This window comes from Rhipicephalus sanguineus, chromosome 1 (assembly GCF_013339695.2).
Source record: "Rhipicephalus sanguineus isolate Rsan-2018 chromosome 1, BIME_Rsan_1.4, whole genome shotgun sequence".
NCBI classification, from domain to species: domain Eukaryota; kingdom Metazoa; phylum Arthropoda; class Arachnida; order Ixodida; family Ixodidae; genus Rhipicephalus; species Rhipicephalus sanguineus.
This window is the reverse complement of record NC_051176.1, coordinates 332,534,970-332,557,151: the sequence shown is the minus strand read 5'-3', so window position 1 is coordinate 332,557,151 and position 22,182 is coordinate 332,534,970. Positions and strand designations below refer to the sequence as shown.

At 44.8% G+C, this 22,182-nt stretch overlaps 2 protein-coding genes across 2 annotated transcripts in view; both read right to left on the bottom strand.

Moving 5' to 3' along the window:
* The window catches only part of LOC119379553 (E3 ubiquitin-protein ligase Topors), a 371,896-nt gene that overhangs the window by 128,910 nt on the left and 220,804 nt on the right, over positions 1–22,182 (bottom strand). The window lies entirely within an intron of this gene.
* LOC119379550 (uncharacterized) overlaps positions 1–22,182 on the bottom strand; it is a 133,627-nt gene that overhangs the window by 65,141 nt on the left and 46,304 nt on the right. The window contains exons 10-11 of the mRNA XM_037648852.2: positions 17,923–18,006; positions 4,851–5,483 (exon numbers count right to left, since the gene is read on the bottom strand). Of these exons, the coding sequence (XP_037504780.1) occupies positions 4,851–5,483; positions 17,923–18,006 (717 nt within the window). The remainder of the gene's footprint in view (positions 1–4,850; positions 5,484–17,922; positions 18,007–22,182) is intronic.

The following is a 22,182-nucleotide window of genomic DNA, read 5'->3' as shown; positions in this document are numbered from 1 at the left end:
TTACTCACACGTCTCTTTGTCAGTATCTCTGTACATTACAAACCTCGAAATGGCTATCAGTAGTGATGGCAACTTGTTTTTGGCCAAAACAAACAGACACCACCCACAGCTACATGGGAGCGCTAGGTGTCTAAGCAAAGACACGAGCACGAACTGCATGGGCAGCTTTAGCAAGCAAGCATAGCTGTCCTACTATTCAAAATGAGCAAAACCTTGACATCACAGACATTTTAAGTCCGAAAGCAACCCAAATCATTATGACAGTCCAGATATATCAGGCCTTGAACACCTCTGAGGCATGGTCATCCAGTCAACTCTTCCACATGGCCATAGGAGGTGTCCATTTGTTTTGGCCAAAAACGAGTCGTGACTACAATTCCTACTCCTTCTGCTTCCTCTCTACGACTCACACCTTCACCAGTACAGGAATTGACCTCCATGGTGCAGTACATGGCTACTGCCTCCCAAACAAAGCTCACAACTCAATGCTGGCCCTCAGACTCCAGCAGTTGTAGAACATCCAACCACCGTGGCAGTCGGTCTTGCAAAGCAGTGGAGAGTGCTAATAATCTCTGGACCGAGCCACTGGTAACTGAGTTTGGGAACGTTCATCACAAGGACCGTGTCAAGTGAAGCTAGACTAGCAGAGCTACTCAAGAAGTTAGAAGGCGTTCAGGGGTATTGTTGGCCTATACTCACGGACAACTTCTCTTGGCAATGAAGCGAAGGCTACAGAGCCAAATTGTGAAAACGCTACTGCCAATCAATATACTAGTCCCACAACCGTGTCTGCATTTTCTACACGAGAAATGAAACAAAACTCCTTGATTTTGTACAGGAAGCTCTTTCAGACAGGACGCAGCAAACACCAGTCAGATCTTTATATTTGTTGAAATTTAGACATTGTCATTTGGTGTTTTTGCACACATGAGAAAGTCGCACCTATCACGTGTACCTCAAACGCTAAATGGCGTTTGCCTCTTCAAGTGAGCGTCCGTCTCATTCTGGTTCTTCCGTCTACTCACCTAAAAAACTTTAGGCTATTTTAGCTACAAATGGTTGTCTTAAGCAGACAAATCAAACGCTAAACACTTATGTCGCGCAGCGATCAGTTTCCAGAGTTGTACAAAACACGCGCCAAACCGTACTACTTCATGTAGTAGTCATTACTCTCAAACTTAAAGTCCGACAAAAAGGCAGCATCTTCAGACTCGCTGCTGCTAGTTAAATTGATAAGATCAGCCACAAACATGCCGGAATGCCGATATCTGTGATCTTTCCATGCCTCTCCGGCGGTGGCCATTTTCACTTTCCACTTTGACAATCGCACAACTTCGGAGCGCTTTCAAAGGTCAAGGCCATGCAGAAAAAAAAACTACATACAGAAGGTAGTTCTTTTCCTTCGCGATGGATGGCGCAGAATGTCTCGAAAGCGGCAATTCCGATCATCAATAGCAGGCTATCAAAGCCCTATGGGCGCAGTATGGAAAGAGTTAATCAGATAAGCTGTCACTCTGTCATCATAGTTCCAACATATGGGGCTGAAACATCAAGGATAACAAAGCAAATAGAGAAAAAGTTGAGGACTACGCGGCGTGTAATGAAACGAAAAATGATAGGAGTAACAATAAGAGATCGGAGGACGGCCGAATGGGTCAGGGAACAAACAAGGGTAGCAGGTATTCTAGATAACATCAAGCAAAAGAAATGGATCTGGGTTGGCCATGTAATGTGTAGGACAGACAACCAGTGGACAGTAAGAGCAACAAAATGATTACCAAGGGATGGAAAACGTAGTCAAGGAAGGCAGAGTTAAATGGAGTGACAAAATGAATAAGTTCGCAGAGATGAAAAGAAATCGGCTTGCACAGGATAGGGTAAACTGGAGATCATTGGGAGAGGCCTTCGTCCCACAGTGGACATAAACAGGCCGAGAATGATAAATGATGAAATTATTGTGTGAACAAAGTATTGGAACCCAGAAAAGTAACTGTTTTAAAGGCAGTCCTGCGAAGAGTGTCATTTCGCACTCTGTGCAGTAACCCATCGGTTTTGACTTTGCACTGCTGAACTCAAGATTATGGGGTTTGACGGTGGCGCGTTCCAAAGTGCATTCTACAGGTGAGCGAGATCACACAAGGTGACTAAGCCAATTGGCTGTCCAATCTACGTCAAGAGCAATTCTTCCAACTGAACTGTGAACAAATGTTGTCCATAATAGATGAAAAACTTCCTTTCTCGTGGAAATGTGCTTCAATTCTCCCCTTATTTAAATAAGGTAATGCTCAATTATTAAGCAATTATAGACCAATCTCTTTAACAGCGCATTCATGTAAAATGTTAGAGCATATTATCTTTAAACATATCATGGAATTCCTTGAAACGAACAAAATCTTAAGCACTTCCCAGCACGGCTTCAGATGCGGTCTTAGCACTATTACTCAACTGACAGAATTCGTTCAAGACATCAACAGCTCGTTGGACATAGGTGACCAGGTTGACACCATTTTTTCATAGATTTCACCAAGGCATTCGACACTGTCTCCCATCCTAAATTATTGCACAAGTTGTTTGCCATACTAAAGAACGTATCCTTGGTTGGCTGGATACCCGACTTTCTTTCGCAGCGTTCACAGTATGTGTGCTTCAGCTCTACTAACTCGCCTTCGATGCCTGTTTCATCAGGGGTTCCCCAGGGTTCTGTGCTGGGCCCCCTCTTATTCCTGCTTTATATTAATGACCACCCCTTGCACACCCCTGTGAAAATATGCCTTTTCGCAGATGACTGCGTCCTATATCATACTGTTAAATCTCCGCTGGATCATGCCACTCTTAACAATTCCTTCTCTCACTTTTGTAGCTGGTCCAAATCTTGGCAAATGAATATTAACTTCTCCAAGACCGTCATTGTTAATTTACCCGACGTTCATGCCCCTTGACTTTTGACTATGGTTTTAACAATGTTAGTTTGTGCAGGATGAACGAATTCAAGTACCTCGGTATCCTTATGACACACAATCTCTCATGGTCTAAACACATTGATTTCACATGCAACAAGGCTCTTAAGAAATAGGTTATTTACATCGTACGCTCCGTCTTGCTCCTCAAGAAACCAAACTGCTTACCTACAAAGCTCTCATTTGTCCCATCCTCGAATACGGTTGCGTGGTGTGGAACCCACATAAGAAATGTGACATTAAAAAACTAGAATCCGTTCAAAAAAGAGCTGTGCGTTTTGTATGCAAAAGATATGACAGGAATTTTTCTCCGTCGAATTTTCTTCCTCAACTAGGTCTCACTACACTTGCGAAACGTCGCCACGTTGAATGCCTGAAATTTCTTTAGTTTAATCAATTCTCCCCGCCTCGACACTCTAGACAGTTATCTTAAGTTCTCCAGACCTTTATCTACGTGGAGTGACCACGGCCTTAACATTACAACTTTTTTCACCCGCACTGACATGTTCAAATATAGTTTTTTTTCTGCAACTATAGAAGCCTGGAATTTGTTGCCAAGTGTGTGCGTTGCTTACCACTCAAAGAATTTCTAGAAGCCTGTTCATGAATGTTGATTTGCTGTTATTGCTTTTTTTTCTTTTCCCACTCCTGCAATAGCCTCATTGAGGCTGCAGTACGTAAAAATAAATAAATAAATAAATAAATAAATAAATAAATAAATAAATAAATAAATAATGTCGTGTAAAAAAAAAGAGAATAAACAATCCCAATTTACTATTACACATGGGGACTTCCTGTGGACAGTGAATGTCGTCTGCCTTTAATACATGCTCCGTATTGACATGAGCTGTACAACCAGTGTGTATCTCTTTTTCTCAAGCCTCATGACCGCGTAGCGCCCTTGATGCTTTAAAAGTAGGCTGCAAATCCATTGACTGGTAACACGTCAAGCTGCGATATCGCATGCTTGTGCAAGGTAACCAGTGACCGAAGCCGCTTCTGCTCATCGGTACAGCGAGTGTTGGGATCTCGTTACATGATCAACACCAAGACCCACACATCTGTAACCGTAACTTCATCCCCAAAGATACCATCCCAGTGCCGAAATTTAATTTTTACCGGCGATTGTCTTCAGGTATTTTAGTTTGTCCATATACATCTCGGCGTTTTCAGATTATCGGCGCACTAAAGAAGAAAATGGGACCAGCTGGTATCGTTGTGGCACCTGCTGTCACTACCGATGGCTGCACGCTCAACATGTTAAGGAGGAAAAGCAGTGCTGAGAAGGAGGGTAATATCCAACTGCATGTAGCTGCCTTGACACAAGGTGCATCACTTAAGTTATGGTGCAAATGATATGCTAATGCCATAGCCTAAACGCTAACACAATTTCAAAAAGACATTTCAGGGTCCCTTCAAAAGAACATGCAGGTTAATAAATAACCTGAAGGTCTCAAATGGTGATAAAAAACAGGTATGAGTAAGTTGTGCTATTACATTCTAAATAAAACCATTTTACAGTTAAGATAAAAGGTATTCGCAGGGTACATAGAATAAAATGCATCAAATAGTGGATAACTAACAAGCATACTTTTTTTATGTCATCATAAATATTGTGTAGCATCACAGCTACACGATGTCTACAAATACTGCAATGTGTGGTGATGTCACAATAATGCTGATGTCGCTGATCTGGCATTTTAAAACCAACTTAAGGGTCACATTATAATGCATTTCTTCACCTTCATACTCGCCAAGTATAATCCTCTTATGTGCAAGAAGTATGCGGTAGAACTTCTACAACTTCAAAAATGTGTTAGTGCTCTTTCAAATGGCCTCATGAAACAAGAGATACCAGGAGTCATAAACAAACCACAGATGAATGGTACTCACAACAAGGTGCTTTTCCAACTTCCTAATGTAATGTTCAATCCGAAGCTGCTTCTCAGAGACCTGCGAGACCCCACTTGTCTCCCCTGCACTATCAACACCATTGCTGCACTTTTCTTCACGGTTCTCCCCTTCTCTTTCATCCACACACTGCTTTTTCGTCACAGCCGCACTAGTCGTCTCAGTTTGTGCCACACTTGAACTGTCTGGTGCCGCACTCGACGACAATGCTGAAGACACTGAGGCTGACAGTCTTGAATGTGATGCTACGGAGTCGGAGGCTAAAGGCATGTCTGGTATGCCATGTTTGCTATCCGAAGTGTCCTCGTCCGAGGTTCCAGTGAAACCTGTAGAAGAAGTGTTTGAGCCTTCACCCACCACAACACAGGATGTCTTCTTTTTTTTACTCTTCTTCTCCCGACGAGACCGCAGCTCATCCGCGAGCTCCCTGATGCAATTATACACATTTGTACTCTCGCTGTCTTTTTGCACGGAATTCGCAATAGAGGCAACAGTCTTGCGGAAACGATCAGACACCAGGTAGTGCAAGTTCGTCTGGTTCAGCAACTCCTTCACTTTTTGCAGAATTAGCGGACGATCCCGCTCGGGGAGATGAGGCATACAGGTATCCAGGAACTGCACATTCAGATAATAGCCCACTACATCAGAATCACTTACAAATTTTACCACCAAGCTCTTTTCGAAAGAACTTCAAACAATAATACAACTTTTTTCCTTTCAGCCCATTTGTTTCATCCAATAAGGATTCGTACTCATGTCCAAAAGTTTTAAAGGGACACTAAAGAGCAAAACGATTTTTCTCATGTTAGTAAAGTACTCTTTCACAATACCAAAAAAACCACGCTTACTAGAGCACTGCACAGGCCCGCGGGCCGGCCCGAAAGCCCGGGCCCGGCCCGGGGTTCTTGGATCGGGCCCGGGCCGGGCTCGGGCCCTTGGTCTTCGGGCCCGGGCCGGGCTCGGGCCTGAGCCAGGCCCGTATTAGGCCCGGGTCTCATGCGTATAGGTATAATTGCGTGTGTACGTTGTGTGGCTTTGTTTTTGTTGTTTTGTGGGGTTTAACTTCCCGAAGCGACCCAGGCTATATGAGACGCCGTCGTTAAGGGCTCCGGATAATTTAAACCACCTGGAGTGCATTGGCGTGCATAGAAATTGTACAGTACAAGACGTCTACAATTTTGCTCCATCGGTGTGCTACATGGGATTTCAAGAAACGCCTAATATAAGTTTCCGCCATTATAGTGAGTGAAAGACGTTCTTGGGTACCGTGTAAGGAAAACAACGGTAAACTGCCTTGATTAGTGTGTATAAGATGTGCGCGTTTGTATCTAGGGAAACATTTCGAGTATGCAGCTACGCTCGCATGCCCGTAGACTGGCCAACGCGACTTGTGAGTCATTAACCCTTTGCGGTCCAAAACCTTTACCCACTTTCCGGCTCTAGCGGTCCGAAACTATTTCGCCAGTTTCTGGCGCCGCGAATAAAAACACAAGCTGTGGAAGAGAAACGCACAGGATATTTATTTTTGCTCCTGCATTCTGCAGGCAACTCTTTTAGTGATATTTGGGCAACGTATGATACCGCTCAAAGCATTCCCCTGTGTGCAGGCCAGGGTTATTACTGCAGGTTTCCACCGCCGCCGTCGTCGTCTTCGTCACTCACTTCTGTCGAATCACTGTCATCACTGTCTGGTGGAGGCACGTAATTCTCTTCCTCACTAAAGTCATCCTCGCTTTCGCTAAAAGCACCGCCGTAAAAGGCACGCGGTGAAAACGTGGCCATGCTTCTCAGCGAACCGCGCGCGCGAGTGGGTACGCTCTAGGCCCCGTGCTGATCATAGTGCTGCACCCTAGTGTCAAAAAAGTAAAGCCTCAACAAACAAAGCTCACTTATTCCTCAAGAGATGGCCCTTCATGTATACAAAAAATGCGCGCGACTCGCGGTGAGAAAACAGCAAAATTTAAACCACGAACACCCTTGTCGGGCGGGGCCCGACAGCGGACCGCTACGGCCGTGTTGCGTTGTCGGGCGCTGCCCGACAACGGACCGCAAAGGGTTAATATCTCAGGAGCTGTTTTTCGTGCATTTTAAGTGCAAGATGCGGAGCGACTCTTATCTCAGGGCAAACGCCGTTGTTGATTTTCCCATTACTAGTGGCGATGCGCCAGACCATAGAGACACTCGTTTCCCCGAGTGGCGGTGACTGTGGCGGTGACTGTGGCGGTGACTGTGGCGGTGACTGTGGCGGTGACTCGGGGAAGAAGGGTGGGACAAAGAACCTTGTTGTTTTGAACACGAAAACGTAGTGTAGGTTGGGTGCAGCTGCCTGCCGAGGAGTCAACATGACAGCTTTAATTTATGTAATGCTTCCCAGCCTGGCGTATTCCTCCCAGAAGCAGATAGAGCACGTTTTTTTTTTTCCCATTGCATTGTGCAATAGATGAGGTTTGCAGGAGACTTGCTACTTTTACTCAACAGCCCTAGTTCGTACGCAGTTGATGTAGACTCAATTTAAAAATGTCTGCCATGCTTTTTTCTCCACTTTATGCAGGTATTATATTTTGTAGTTGTTCTTTGAAATGCAAAAATGAGATTGCGTGGTAAGCACTGCGTGCGTAAATGAAAGAGCCAGCTATGACTCCAATTATATTTTATATTACCCTGCAATCATTTCGCAAGAGTGTTACGCGCGTAATTCACCGAAAGTATACACAGTACCGGTGAAAGTTGTGACACTGAAAGAAGTTCCTAAAACAATCTCTAGAAAATATCTGATGTGCGGCAGGTATCTTCACAATAACCGAAGGTTGGACAGTGCCTCCTTTATGCTCAAGGCATAACTAGCTGAAACGGGCCGGGCCGGGCCGGGCCCAAACCTTTCGGGCCCGGGCCGGGTACGGGCCACATTTAGGAACACCGGGCCAGGCTCGGGCGGGCCGGAGCATGGCGATTTCGGGCCGGGCCGGGAAAATCGGCCCGTGCAGTGCTCTAACGCTTACTGCAAGACGCTTAGTAAGCAAGAAAACGCGCAAAAACAAAATGTGGGTGCCGACGCCACCTTGAAGTTTCTGCACCATTCGCCGTGACGTCACATGATTTGAAGGCGCCTACTAGGGACTATGTAGTTCCTTATCGGTAAAAATGAAGTACATTGTCCTCTGAGGGGGCCATAGACTTAACATATCAAGTTTGGGATAATTTTGTTGAGCCAATTGTGCCAGAATACGATAAATACACTTTGAAATCCGTGACATCACGCAGGGAGATTTCGGCGCGAAATTTAAAAATTAAACTTTGAACTTGATTTCTTCCTCTATTAATAAACCTATGATGGTGAAATTAACGACATTAGAGTTCTCAGAGCAAAATTTATTGATCTAAACCGATTCATTGTTTCTCTTTAGTGTCCCTTTAAGAGAAGACTATAGAAAAACTTTTACAGCACACCATATACACTATAACTTGTTTGTATACTACTATTGTAACACATACTAGTACTATTGGTAGCAACTTTTTTTAAAATCCTAACAGGCGAAAGGTTACATTTTGTTTGGTGGATGTGAGCAGCACAAAAGATCAATCTAGCTTCCAGCACACAGCACCATAAACAAGTGGACAATCGATCAAATGAAACTGTTGTATACATGACCCATGTCTACACACTCAAGTGTTTACACTACTGAACAAAATTACCTTGTTATTCCTTCTGCAGCCATGAAGGCTTGACTTTCCTGATGACACAACTGCGTATTTGATAAAGATACTTCTAACTCCAATGTTTTTTCCTATAGTTTGCATCTTCTATACTGCACCACCTGACGTATGTGCCAAGCATTTGTGAAATTTGGGTAGCCACCTGTCCTGTTTTAGATCGGCCCAGTCGGTTTTTTAGATAACGGGCCGGTTGCTGGTCTTCGGCCGCCATTGGCTGGTGTTTTGGTCATAATATTGCAGTTCTTTATTTCCTGGGGCTTTTTATAAGTTTGAGTTCCAACAACTACAATGGCAAATATTTATAACCAATCACCAAAACTCTTATGGTAACAGTCAACCCCTTTTTATGACCCCTTCAAGTATAGCAATCACTGGAATAGAGCATATTATTGCACGTGTATGTATATAAGTTATATTTTTGTGGCATGTGCACTGTATACATTTTAACGTTCGTTTGTGTCTGTAATGTCTCTGGCCTGGTCGATTCAGACGCAAAGAAGAGCTTTTTATGGACAAAGTATGTGCGGTTCCTTTTCAGTGCAGCACATTCAGAGCAATAACCAAAACCTCATTTACTTTTAGTACAAGCATTATTCCAATCACAGGTATTTTTATGCCAGGCATTAGACTAGTTGGTTAGCTCATGAAGTGTTGTGTTTTTGTGCACATGTACATTAAGCTTATTTCGCTCAAGGAAAGCAATGTTACATTAAATGCCACTGCAATGCAAAGACTTAACCCTTTCAGACGCCACCTATAAAGAACTGTCTGTAAATCCATAAAATCGATACGTCATTTCAAGACATTCAATATTCTATTGTAACAAAAATCATGTCATCATATGTTAATTTATGTGCGTTACAGTAATTAATCAATTAAATTGTCATTAAATACCTATTTATTCTGAAGTCATTCATGCTCTGTATTTGCATAAATACAATCAAATCTAAGGCTAGAAATATAGTGCAAATTCGCTTTCGTTATCTCCATTTTGAGCAAAGAAAAATTACACTTTTGACATGGCTCGTGGGAAGCGGCACGTCGAACAGCTCGCCAAACATGGTAGTGCCCTCAGGAAAGTGGTCATATGCAACAGTATACAGCAAAATGAAGTAATGAAGATAAATTAATGCTGCAGGAGGCTCAATTCATCCAAAGCTTAATGTACCATGCTCTTTCTTAGCCACTAGTCGATACAACTAGCAAAAACAAGTGTACACAACTGTGTACATAGCGTCTCGAAGGGTTAACATGGTGCCCATTGTTACACATTAATTTCTTGACTTGTTAACCCCCCCTTCCCCCCCTGTAGGGCCAGTTTTTTTTTTTAAAGGGAAAGGTGGCAACCCTACGTGAAAGGTATACAAAGCAGTAGAAAGAAACAAACACGGAACCAGATGGTGTTTTTGCCAAGCTAAGTGTGTATTTCAGACAAACCATCACCAGGATCATCCCTGAAAGCTCAACCAGTTGCTTCTTTCCAGCACTAGCTGTTCATCACAGACACCACAAGAAGCCTGAGCCACTGGGAAAATAACTGCAATTCCTGCATCCAATACATCAATGTGCCTCGAAATGGAGTGCTTGCAGCATAGACCGAAAATGGCAGCGTAGAAGCTGGTTTGCTGTACCGTACCTTCGCAAGTCATTTTAAAATTAAAATTTCTTACCATGTTTATTCTTCTTTCTCAGACACATATTTCATTAAAAATAAGCCGTATGTGAATAATCCAATGACACTTCCACAGCTGGGTTATAAAGAAAAGCAGGCATAACTGTCACAATAAATCTGGATGTTCAATTAGACAACAATCAAGAAAGCAATAATTCAAATTTGTATCACTAAGCTTAGGGCATAGGTTTGTCACAGCAGTAAACATCCAAAACCTTCTAATCTCAGTGTCCCAAAACCTCAATAAAGTGCTAGTGTATAAAGATATCAGAGCAAAAACTGTAGTCAGTCAACTTCTTTTACATCCGAAGTAGTGCATTAATCCATCCACCCGTCCATCCCACCCACTCATCCCCTTTTTATTTAGCCACCCATGGCTTCGTGCTTTTGTGGTCATCCCGTTAACTTAGTATGCAGTAAAACTGGCACGACATGATATTAATGTATGGTGAGCATAACTAGCACATCACATGAATATCACGAGTATCATGATATACATAAGGTGCCATCCTGATGCCACAATGGTCACTTGATTACCTTGCTATACATCAGAATGTTCATCACATGACCTGCATATATGACAAATACGAATGACAGGTAAGAACACTGATGTTCCTGACATTCACGTCATCTATATCATGACATGAATGATACAAACAACATGATGCATATGTTTTGAAGCCGTCATGGTCATTTCACTCATGAATGTCATGATAATGCATGTCCTATATGAATGGCATAAATGAGAAGATGTCATTGCAGTCATTTGTTTAGCAGGGATGTCTCAATATCCATGACATAACAAAAATGACAAGATGTGACGTCTAATGATATGTACAGCACTTACTCGATGGAACCAACACTAGTTGGCCAGATGTCATCAAATGTTGTGTAAGTATACCAGAATCTGCATGGATGTGTGACAAACATGAGGCAATGAATGGCATGTTATGACATGAATGGCACGATATGTCATGACTTGCATGTCATGTGTGGCATGACATGTATGGCATAAGTGAGAAGATGTCATTGCAGTCATTTCTTTATCTGTAATATCTTAACATGTATGATATAACAAGACATACATACCATGACAAGCACCATATTTACTCGCACAGAATAAACACTACCTGGCCAAATGTCGGCTAGTGTTGTGTAAGTATACCAGAATGTGCATGCATGCATGCGAAAACATGCAGTAATGAATAGCATGACATGTCATGAATGGCATGAATTGTGTGTCACGTTTAGTACAAGATGAATGGCATAAATGAGAAGAAGTCATTGCAGTCATTTATTTCACTGGGCCACCTCAATATGCGTGCCATCACATGAATGACATAATATGACATACATGCAATGGCATGTACCGTATTTACATAAAACCAACATGAGTTGGCAAACTGTTGGCTAGTGTTGTGTAATGGTGTCTATCTAGTGTTGGCAGCCTGTTTGCTATTGGTAGCACAACACTGGCTAGTGGTGGCAAACTGTTGGCTACTGTTGATGTTTCCTCCGGCAACCAGGGACTACAATGTCACTTCTTCTATATTCGAATACAACTTTAGAAGTCTGCGGCATTTCCTCCTCAAAGGCGGATGCACACAAGCCTGCACTAATGGGCGCACGCTCCAGACTAACGTCATGAGCCGGGCAGCCGGTGACCCCCCCCCCCACCTTCAAAGAAAATTGCTGAGTGCATGAGAGGGACTATTTCTTTGGCTGCACAGGCGATCGACTGCCGCGCTTCGGTCGTCTGGGCGGGGCCCCTTTGGACTTCTTAAGTTGTATCCCACTATAGTCCATGGCACAGCCGCTAGGTGTGTAAGTTGGTGAAAAACGCATTAAATTTATTATTTTCCTCTAGTCGCTACCTGAAAACAAGGTTGTGTCACCAATATCAGCACCAAACCTTTCATATGGGCTAAGAAGCTTGGCGGCAAAAGTTTTTTTCAGTAAGGGTCCTGTGACACAAATGAAGGATGACGTTACTGGCTGTTCTTGTGGTACTGTTCGGATAAACCATCTTCTGCTCCGACTACAGTGACACACAGCAGCGATTCTTGGCATCATAAGTGATGTTTGGTCATTTGACAATGACTCCAGTGGCTTTTAGCATTAGGTGGCTGTGTGTTCTGATTGGCTTAACAAGCAATTCATACGTAATATTCGTGCAGTCCCAACTAGGCCATGCACTAAAAAACTAAAATCATGCTTTATACTTTACCAGATACAAAAGGATTTCTGTTTTTAAATACCATATTTTTAAAACAATTGCAGCCCGGCACAGGTTCGCTGTGAAATGGCCACCACAAGGCAAGACTTTCAGTATATCTCTATAAGAGACAGGCGGTGATAGGAAGCAACCAGTGATGTCACTGGCAGAGTGAAACGCGAAAGGGAACGTTCTTTCTTGTAGTCTACTTGGACTTTTTAATTTTTAAGACTAATAACTTCAGTTCCCGTGCACCAATTTTTATAATTAGATTTAGGTGCACATTAAGAATCCAAGGTTGTCGAAATTTCCGGAGTCCTCCACTACGGCGTCCCTCATAATCATATGGTGGCTTTGGGACGTTGAACCCCAGATATTATTATTGATTTTTATAATTATGTTTGTACCAATTTCATTATTCAATACTACACACACTCCAGTGCTACAGAAGGCAGCCCAAACAAACATTGCACGGCCCCTTTAACCCCTTCATAATAATTGTTGAGGTTTAATGTCCCAAAACCACAATATGATTATGACAGACGTCGTAGCGGAGGGCTCCGGAAATTTCGACCACCTGGGGTTCTTTAACGTGCGCCTAAAGGGGTATTCACACGAGGGAGAAATCCACGGGGGACACGGCGGGATTGTGGATCACGTGACCGTGACGTCATGGATTAGTGAGTGGGCGCGACCCACCCGCGCCTCCTCGGAGGACACTGGAACCTTTTTACCCGACAGGACAAACAATCTCCGGGCGGTGGGGGATACAGTCAAACACGGATATATCGAACTCGAAGGGGATCGCGAATTAGTTCGATATATGAAAAATTCGATATAAAAAAATACAGGACCCGAGACCTTCCAGTGGCGGACGATCACCTACGATCGGCGCATTCAAGAATGACAACTAATTCCACACACACGATGCAACAGAATGTTTTATTTGTGCGAAAAAAAATTGCTTATCTTGGCCTGCTTTTTCGTCTTCGAAATGAAGTTGAAGACGCTGGCCTCGATCTTATCGAGGCTGTCCAGGTGCGACAGCCCGGTTCACTCCATGTCGCCGCAAAAACGGCGAATCGAGCCGAATGCTGCCGCCACTTCAGCAGCGGAGTACGCATGTGTAGCCGCTGCCTCGTCCAGACGATCTTCGTCGCCACTTGAGCAGTCGGCCTAGGCATCCTGGGTTTCTGTGACTGCAGCTACAATGTCCTCGTCAGCGAGGCTCGCAACAGCCTGAACATTGCAGTTCGCTTTCTCAAAATCGTCCGCAGACACTTCGGGTGGAATGGAGGCCGGGAAGAGGGACGACAACTCGTGAAATGCGTCGTCTATGCGCTTGCCGTCGCCGTCTTCACTGGTTTCCGCAAGTTCCGCCGTCACGAAGCCTGCCTTCCGGAAGCAGTTGGCCACTGTGTCCGTCTTCACGTCTCGCCAGGCGCCCGTCACCATTTGAATGGCACCAAGCAGGTCAACCTTCAGCCCACCTTGAAGGACTTGATGATGCCCTGGTCGAGCAGTTGCAGCTTCACTGTCGTGTTGGCCAGCAGAAACCTCAGCTCGATGTTTTAGAGCTCGCAGGGGAGTACGCACGCAAAAGAGGAATGCTGTGGTATGCGACAACTCACGGAAGTGAACTCCGCCAACAAAGCGCTCGCGATCAGCCGCGATGGCAGTGATGGCTACCCGGGCTACCTGCGAGGGCAGCAGCGATGTACGAAAGGCGCAAGCTGTGGTTGGCTGAGCAAATACGAAAGGGGTGGGCTGTGGTTGGCTGATCAAAAATCACAAAACAGCAACAAAAAAAAAAAGAAAGGCGAAAGGAGGAGGCCGCCAGATCGTTCGTTCCTGCTCTCCGAGCCGACAATAACACGGAGAGCGTAGGAGAAAGAGAGAGAAAAAAAATAAGAAAAAAAAAAAGCCATGCCACAAGTTGGAGAACGCGCCCAGCAGGAGTACAGTCCGAGCCCTCTCGCCCTCACGTTTTTCGAGCGTTTCGGGTGTCGGCTGAGGCGCAGTGCCGCGAAGGTCGCGGGGCTCAGCGAGTGCCGAAGCGTGCCTTCCAGCTCGCGCGGCGTTCGATATATCCGACGGCGGGTAAAAATACCATTCGATATAGACGTGCGAATTTCTATACTTTTACAAAGGATTTTCAAGGGGATAATTTACGAGTTCGATATCGCCGAAAATTCGATATATGTGGGTTCGATATATCCGTGTTCGACTGTATAGCGGAATTTCGGGCTCTTGTTTGGCCACATTGTTGCACCAGTCTGCAGCTGGTCGTCTGCAGCTTGTCGCCAGCAGCTGGTGAAACGGGAGGTACAAGCCACCAGAGTAGTCTGGTAACACTGGTCTCCCTCTCTGTTCACCTCGTCCGTGTGAGTGGGAGACATTTGTGGGGAATTCTCCTCGCGAGCTCACGTCACTAGGCTTCGCCTTTATCCCCCGAGGATTTGTCCCCCATGTGAATACCGCTTAAATCTCAGCACACAGGCCTCAAGCATTTTCGCCTCCATCAAAAATGCGGCCGCCATGGCTGGGATTTGATCCCGTGACCTGTGGGTCAGCAGTCGCTCACCATAATCACTAGACCACTGTGGTGGGTCCTTTAACCCCTTCAGGCTCAATGTCCAGAAATGTGGACTCAACTTGTTTTTGCCAGTTCTTTGGACTAGTGGCCAAGAAAGAGCAAGCTACATTGCACATAGGATGAATTGAAGCTCCTGCATAGTTAATGTGTCTTGACTTGACCTCAATGTGCTGTGTATGACTGCAGCTGGTCACTTTGGTGTAGGCACTACTATGTTTGACAGGCTGTTCAATGTGCCATGTTCCAGGACTAATGTCAAAAGGTACGATTTTTCTTCGCTCGAAATAAATACAACAAAAAAACAAATTGCGCAACCATTCTGAGCCTAAGATTTGATTCTTTCTATGCAAAAATGGAACATGACTGACTGCAGAATAATTAGACATTTAATTACACGTTAATTATAATTAATTACTGAAGTTCACACAAAACAACAAATCAGTTCCTTTTCTGTCATGGAATATAAATTGAGTGCCTTAAAATTATGCTGAATGAATATGATACATTGGCAGACAGTCCATCATAATTCACACCTGAAGAGGTTAAAGATAATAGGCTGATGCAGTGGCGCTGATACTTCGGCTATACGGACCTAAAAGCACCATCACCTTCCTTCCATGCTTTCCCATTTGCCTTATGATAAAAAGTACATCAATGTAAGGACGGAAGCTATGGGTTCTGCAGAACTCAGGAGAAGCTGTTGGGGTTCTCCAAGGACAGAAATTTTGAGAACCCCTGCCCTAACCTAACACTCATCCACTATTGCCCATGCCTGCCAGCCACAGGCACCAGGCAAAGGGTGGAAAATAATTTTTCCTTTTCATTGCTTTTCTTTTATCGCTAGAGGGAAACGTGGTAGGACCTGGTATAATGTGTGGCTTTGTAGAATAAGTTGGCATAATTTCACACTCACACAATAATACACCCACTTGTGACAAGTAAACCTTTTCTCGTCATATCCATGAGACTTCTCCTGCTTCATTAGCTACTTCAGATGGTATTTTTACGATGTGATTTAACTCTCTGCGGGTCAATGACATATATACAACACCAGAAACAAGCATACCTGCCAACCTGGGGACCTCGAAATTCAGGAGACTCATGAAGCGGGTGGGCGAATAGGGGGACATGACAAAAGAAAACTGGTATACGTTTTCATATATATATCAGGGCCACAGTACCCCCATACATAGCTCTGAATGATTGCCAGTAAAGTTTTTTTTACGTCAGCAGTCATACTCATATTCGTAATCAGACTGTGCGTGCACACGTGTGTAAATAAGAGACAAAGGTGCTGTGTCCCACGACAGCCAATACGCCCTTCCCAATCTGAGGATGCTTTTTCACATGAAAACAGTGTACTGCGGCAAACGTGACTTAACAAGCGCTCCTCATGCAATAGAAGAAGGCTAGAAAATTTTAGAACTGCTGTCCCTTGTCATTATTATTTTCTTTTCTCGGTCGGGTTAAGGCTGTTTATTGGGAGATTTACGGCCATGTCAGTACAACTGGGAGGATTGCTCAAAATTTAGGAGTCTCCCGGACAAATCAGGTATGAACAAGTCTCAAATGGTCAATGAGGTACATTTACAGTTGCCGTTTGTACGTACGAAAACCGTGCCAATTTTTCAACTCTTTTACCCAGCAAGTGCTATCACCCTGCAGGGATGCAGGGAATTTTTTTTCATGTGCCAATGACCTTTGGTTTCCATTTCAAGATTTGTTAAGGCTAGCGCGTCGATTATCACTAGCACAACTGCACTGCAGTATATTTGGTTTTGTCTCGCGGGTGGTTTTCGTAAGTTGCGCTTGCAAAAACTGATGTCTATCTGGTTTATTATATCTCAAAAGCTGACCACTTGACACTAGCTCATTTATTACCGACAGGTGTACAATTTCAGCTGTTCACACGTGGTTGCTAATACATACGAACGATGCCGCCGTTAACGAACAATGCTACCGTGCCTTCGTATTCCCTTTTGGGAATGGCAAGAATTGATAGCTTTTCAGTGGAAATAACATGACGGGTAATTTGAAGTAGCTTCTCCCTTATTTGGGTGTTGCAACGGGTGCAAAACTATAGTTTTCTTGCATGTGCTCACATACACAGCAATGACGATATCAGCTTGCGCACCGTTTTCTTAGGTGTGAGTGAGCCAAGCGGCGATTCCTTTGACTTGGACCACTGCCCATACACCAAATCCAAATCAGATTCATCGGATGTCAGCCAATTAGATGAGGAATCGCTAACCAGTTCGAACTCAGAATCCAATTGAGGAGCAACTCACAGAAGCATGTGTGGCATAACGTTTATGACTTGGACAAAGGTGACATTATTCTGGTGTGCACATCTTGCTAAGCCTGTGAAGCATACTTATTGCAATGCACATAACCTTGTATTAGTAATGTAAACTTCCTTCCTATTTTTATTATTTAATTCATGCACAATAAGCAATCCATCTATAGCTATGGAAAACATTTTTTGTGACTTTATGGCAACGCTGCAAAAACGAGATTAAATTTCACTCAAAAGAGATCACTGTGAAGGTTTTTAACGTGGAAAAAATTTACCCCGCAGGGTCGCATTTGGCAACAAGATTTTACCCTCACAGGGATGATGGCGCAAAGGTCGGGTATGACCAAAGAGACGCAAGGAGTTGACATTCCAGATACTTCACACCATGCAGCTGCTAGATAACTTGCAGAAACAACTGCCACCACTGTGTGATCTATGTGATGCACTAGCCTCTTTGCAATACCCCACCTTGGTGAGGTGCCCTTTCAGTCATAATTTCACAGCAACATAAGAAATGAAGCTGAAAAAGACACTAAAAAGCAGACAGACATTTTTACATACCTGAATCACAATCTTGTTTGACTGCTCAGACATCTCAATTAGTAGAGGTGGAACCTTGTACTCAGCCCTGTTGAAAGTTTCTCCCTAATTTTTGGGAGAGAGAGAAAATACAGGCAAACCTATAAAACCATATTGTTCAACTGTAACACAGGCTTCTTTCACTAATATTTTGAAGTGTTAACTCCTTTTTAGAGGTGATGCAGACATTTTCCTGCTTAAAACATGACCTAAATAAAAATTAAATTTTTGCTCAGAACAGTGTTTGTATAGACAAGGAAATGTAAAGAAATTTAATCTACAGTCAACGACCGATAATTCAGACTCCACGGGGAACGTAAATAAGTCCGAATAATCGAATGTCCAAAAAAACGAATGCATCAGAAAAAAAAACTACTTTTATTGACACTTCAGGGTCCCGGTGGCCGAAAAAAGTTGTCAATGCGTTGCTGCACGCACTTCCGCTTACGTGCAACCAAGTTCGCCTGTATCTCCGCCAGTGTGATGTGATCGCTATACGATGACGAGCTGGTTTCGTTCGTGAAGGCAACACGTCTGTGTGGCACACTTAGTGGTCGGACAAAGAGGCAGCATGAATGGTGGCGCGGGGCGTTTGGGTTCTCGCCTATTAAATGCGTGCACTACGCATGCAACTGCACCAGGCACATGCACTACCGAGCAGTTGACTGAAGATGCTTATCGTAAGGCTTGTCAGCGATTGAGCCGTACTGGCGTGTTTGCCACCTGCAGCAATCACGCCTCCGAGCATTTCCACTGCATATCCGTAAAGACATCGCCCCTTTGTTGCGGCCCCTTTGAATTTCTGGTCCGTTTCACCCCATAACACTTCGGCGTTGCGACAAAGCTGAATTTCGGACTCTGCTACTGTCGCAGACAGGTCGACTCGCGAAAGCGCTGGTTCGAACCCACGAGATGATAGACGCGGCAGAGGTGGGGGCTTCAATTATTGCCTTTCGGACCTGGAATTTGGGCAGAAAGTCCGAAAAATCGGACGCCGAAGAGTTCTAGTGTCCGAAATTTCGGATGTTCTTATCCACTGACGTCTATGGGGCTGGTGACGGTGCCGCGAAAGTGTCCGAATTTTCGAGCATGCCCGGAAAATTGGGCGTCCAAAAAATTGGCAGTTGACTGTATATCACCAGACAGTTAGCCAAGCATGGGCACGAGGATACAACAAACTGAAGACGAAGGCGCACCTAAGATTGTGCATGGATTCACCAAATTGCGAGTAGTTGTACATACTTCTGTGAACATATATTTGACCTCTTCCCTTCTTCTATCCCCATGGCAACACAAAACTCTGAACTCCTTGTGTTATCCAAGGCAAAGGCAACTGGTCCACCAACAAGACAAGCTGGGTCTTCTGCTGATGCTTCGCCGAGCAAAATACCAACCACTAGTCATCTTAGAAGCTTGTAACAATGGAACGTTATCTGGTCAAACCAGCAGTATCGACATAGAGGACTGGCAGAACTGATACAAACGCGTCAGTGTAAACAACCGCTGAGAACCAGCATCAATGTTGGCCAACCTTATATTCTACCTGCAAAGCACAGCATTTGCGGCACAACACACACGAAGTGGAGATCACAAGCTGGGACATTTGCAAGCAGAAGCTTCGGGGTATTTTTGGACAGCCAGGGGGTTGTCAGACCGCTGCGACAATGTAAATTACCACTTGAGCATAAACAACTACGGTATTTACACACGTAATGATCGCACTTTTCTTTCTTAAAAAATTGACCGACTGAGACTTGGGGGGTACGATCATTACGAGGGGTAAAATTTTCACAAGAAGAATAAAGTTGAAGTTCGGAATTCCTACTGTAAGCATAACCAAAGAATCAGGCAGAAGTCCTATCTTTGCATTAAAGGTACATGTTCACTTTACTTTGCATGAACTGCTCCACAAATGGCACATGAAAATTTCAAAAAAAAAAAAAGTAAGGGGGGTGGGAGGGGGTTGCAAGAAAGAAACTATCTTTTTGGGCATCTTCCCAATAGCTTTCTCTATGCTATACTCTATTGAAGCAATTTAGATGAAATTGCACTGCTCCCAGAAAAGTAATTTAATCGGCGCAGACGATTTTAAAGACAGTTCAAGATTGCGCAACAACAGGAATTCACGGAGGCATCGCTTGACTATCCCACTGCCAAGAGCCGTCATCTTGGCAAGGTTCGAAAACAGATTCGTCTTCCGGATGCCAGTCTCCTCGCACACAACGGGTGCATTGGAAACCAGGCAGAAGAGAAAAAAAAGCATAATGATGAAGGCAGAAATTCGCGATGTATGTGGACCTATGATTGTAGCTATCAACGCTATAATGGCGGAGTGCTCGCCTGCAGGGCTGAGAAAAACAACTGATCCGCCGTTTCTTTGTTGGATAACTACGTAACATAAACAGCAGCAAACCGATGCTTGTTTTGACATGTTCAAAATGGGAATCGCGTACCGGTGTACGGAGAGCCAGGTGCAACCCTTATCTGATCATATGCAGTGACCGAGGAAGAGCATATCGCGAGGCTCAGGCTAGTCGCTGACCACGTGGGACCGAAAAAATCAGCACATTGTGCAGTCCTGTACCGCACCAGTAATTCAGCAACAGCATAGATCAAGCACAGTGCCGTCGATTCATAAACCATGTGCGAAGAAACAAAGGTTGCGTGGGTGAGGGCAATCACAATGCATCTGAACTCGATCGTTCCCGCAACGCGCATCCATGGGTTCTTGTGGAGTGCATTGTCAATAGTAGGAGTGTACGAATATTCGAGATTTCGAATATTTTTCTAATAGTGTTTGCTATTCGATTCGATTCGCACTTGAATTTTACTATTTGAACAATTCGAACTTCCCAATGACAAATACAGTCAACGTCCGATTGAAAGTGACCCCTTCAGATTTTCAATATGCTTCACCTCATTACACTCTCATATCGCAGCAGAGCAGCCTTTCAAGCTTCGTTACGGTCGAACTTAGCCAAGAGACATGATGATGATGACAAACTTTATTTATGTACAGGCAACGCTCCTGTGGATTGCCCCGTAGGGGCCTTGCTGATGGTCGGGGCCCTTAGTCCAGGGCTCCACTGGCTCTTGCCATCCGCTCTGCTCTCTGAACGAGCCTGATCTGGTCGTCGAGGGCCGGGCTGGACAGCAGTGCCTCCCATTGCTCACATGAGGTGTTCATGTTGTGGTGTTCAAGGTCGTGTAGTGTGCACTCCCACGTAATGTGGTACAGGGTTGGTGTGGCCCCGCACCATGGGCATTCATCCCTGTAAGATGTGGGGTGCATGCGGTGTAGTGTGTGTAGGTTTTTGTAGGTTCCGGTTTGGAGTCTACGCCATGCAGTGGCCTCCTTCGACGCAAACTTTTGATGAGGTGGTGGATACCATAGGCGTCGCCCTCTGTGGTAATTCAGTATTGTGGCATACTGGAGGTCAACTGGCTCCGGGTCCGCTGCAGTCGACGTAAGGAGCGCTCGGTTGCGTACGAAACCTCGAGCTGCCCGGTCGGCGTGCAGGTTACCCGTGATGCCAGAGTGGCCTGGTATCCATATGACGGTCTGTATGTAGGAGTCGTCCTTGCCTTCCCTTGGTATTTGTGCAAGGACATGTGCCGCAGGCACACCAATTCTGCCCTGTAGGAAGTTCCTGCAGGCCTGCTGGGAGTCTGTGAGTATTGTCAGCGGCTTGTTTGCATGCAGGCCTTCGCGGATGGCAAGTGCTATGGCCAGCTCTTCGGCTTGTGTGATCTTGCAAGGGCGGACAGATGCTCCAGAGGTTATGTGGCCTCGGCGGTCGCATACCACTGCCACTGCTCCTTTAGTCGTCGTCCCATACATGGCCGCGTCCGTAAAACGGGCTGTAGTTTGGAATCGATAGGTTTTCTGGAAGTATTGGGCCCTTGCTCTCCTTCTGCCGCTGTGTAGGTTGGGGTCCATGTTGCGTGGAATTGGGGCAACGTGATAGCCCTCCCGGACATGACGAGGTATCTCGCAGGTTTCCTGGGCTCTCGTTGTCGAGGCTTGGAATCCTAGGGTTTTTAGGACCTGCTGGCCCGTGCGAGTACGCTCAAGTCTCTGTTGTTGTGAGACGTGAAGGGCTTCAACAAGTTCGCTGAATGTGTTATGAAGCCCCAGTGCCATCAATTTCTCAGTGGATGTACTCGTTGGCAGACGGAGAGCAGTCTTGAATGCCATTCTCAAGAGGGTGTCGGCCCGTCTGGTCTCAGATTGTGCGAGAT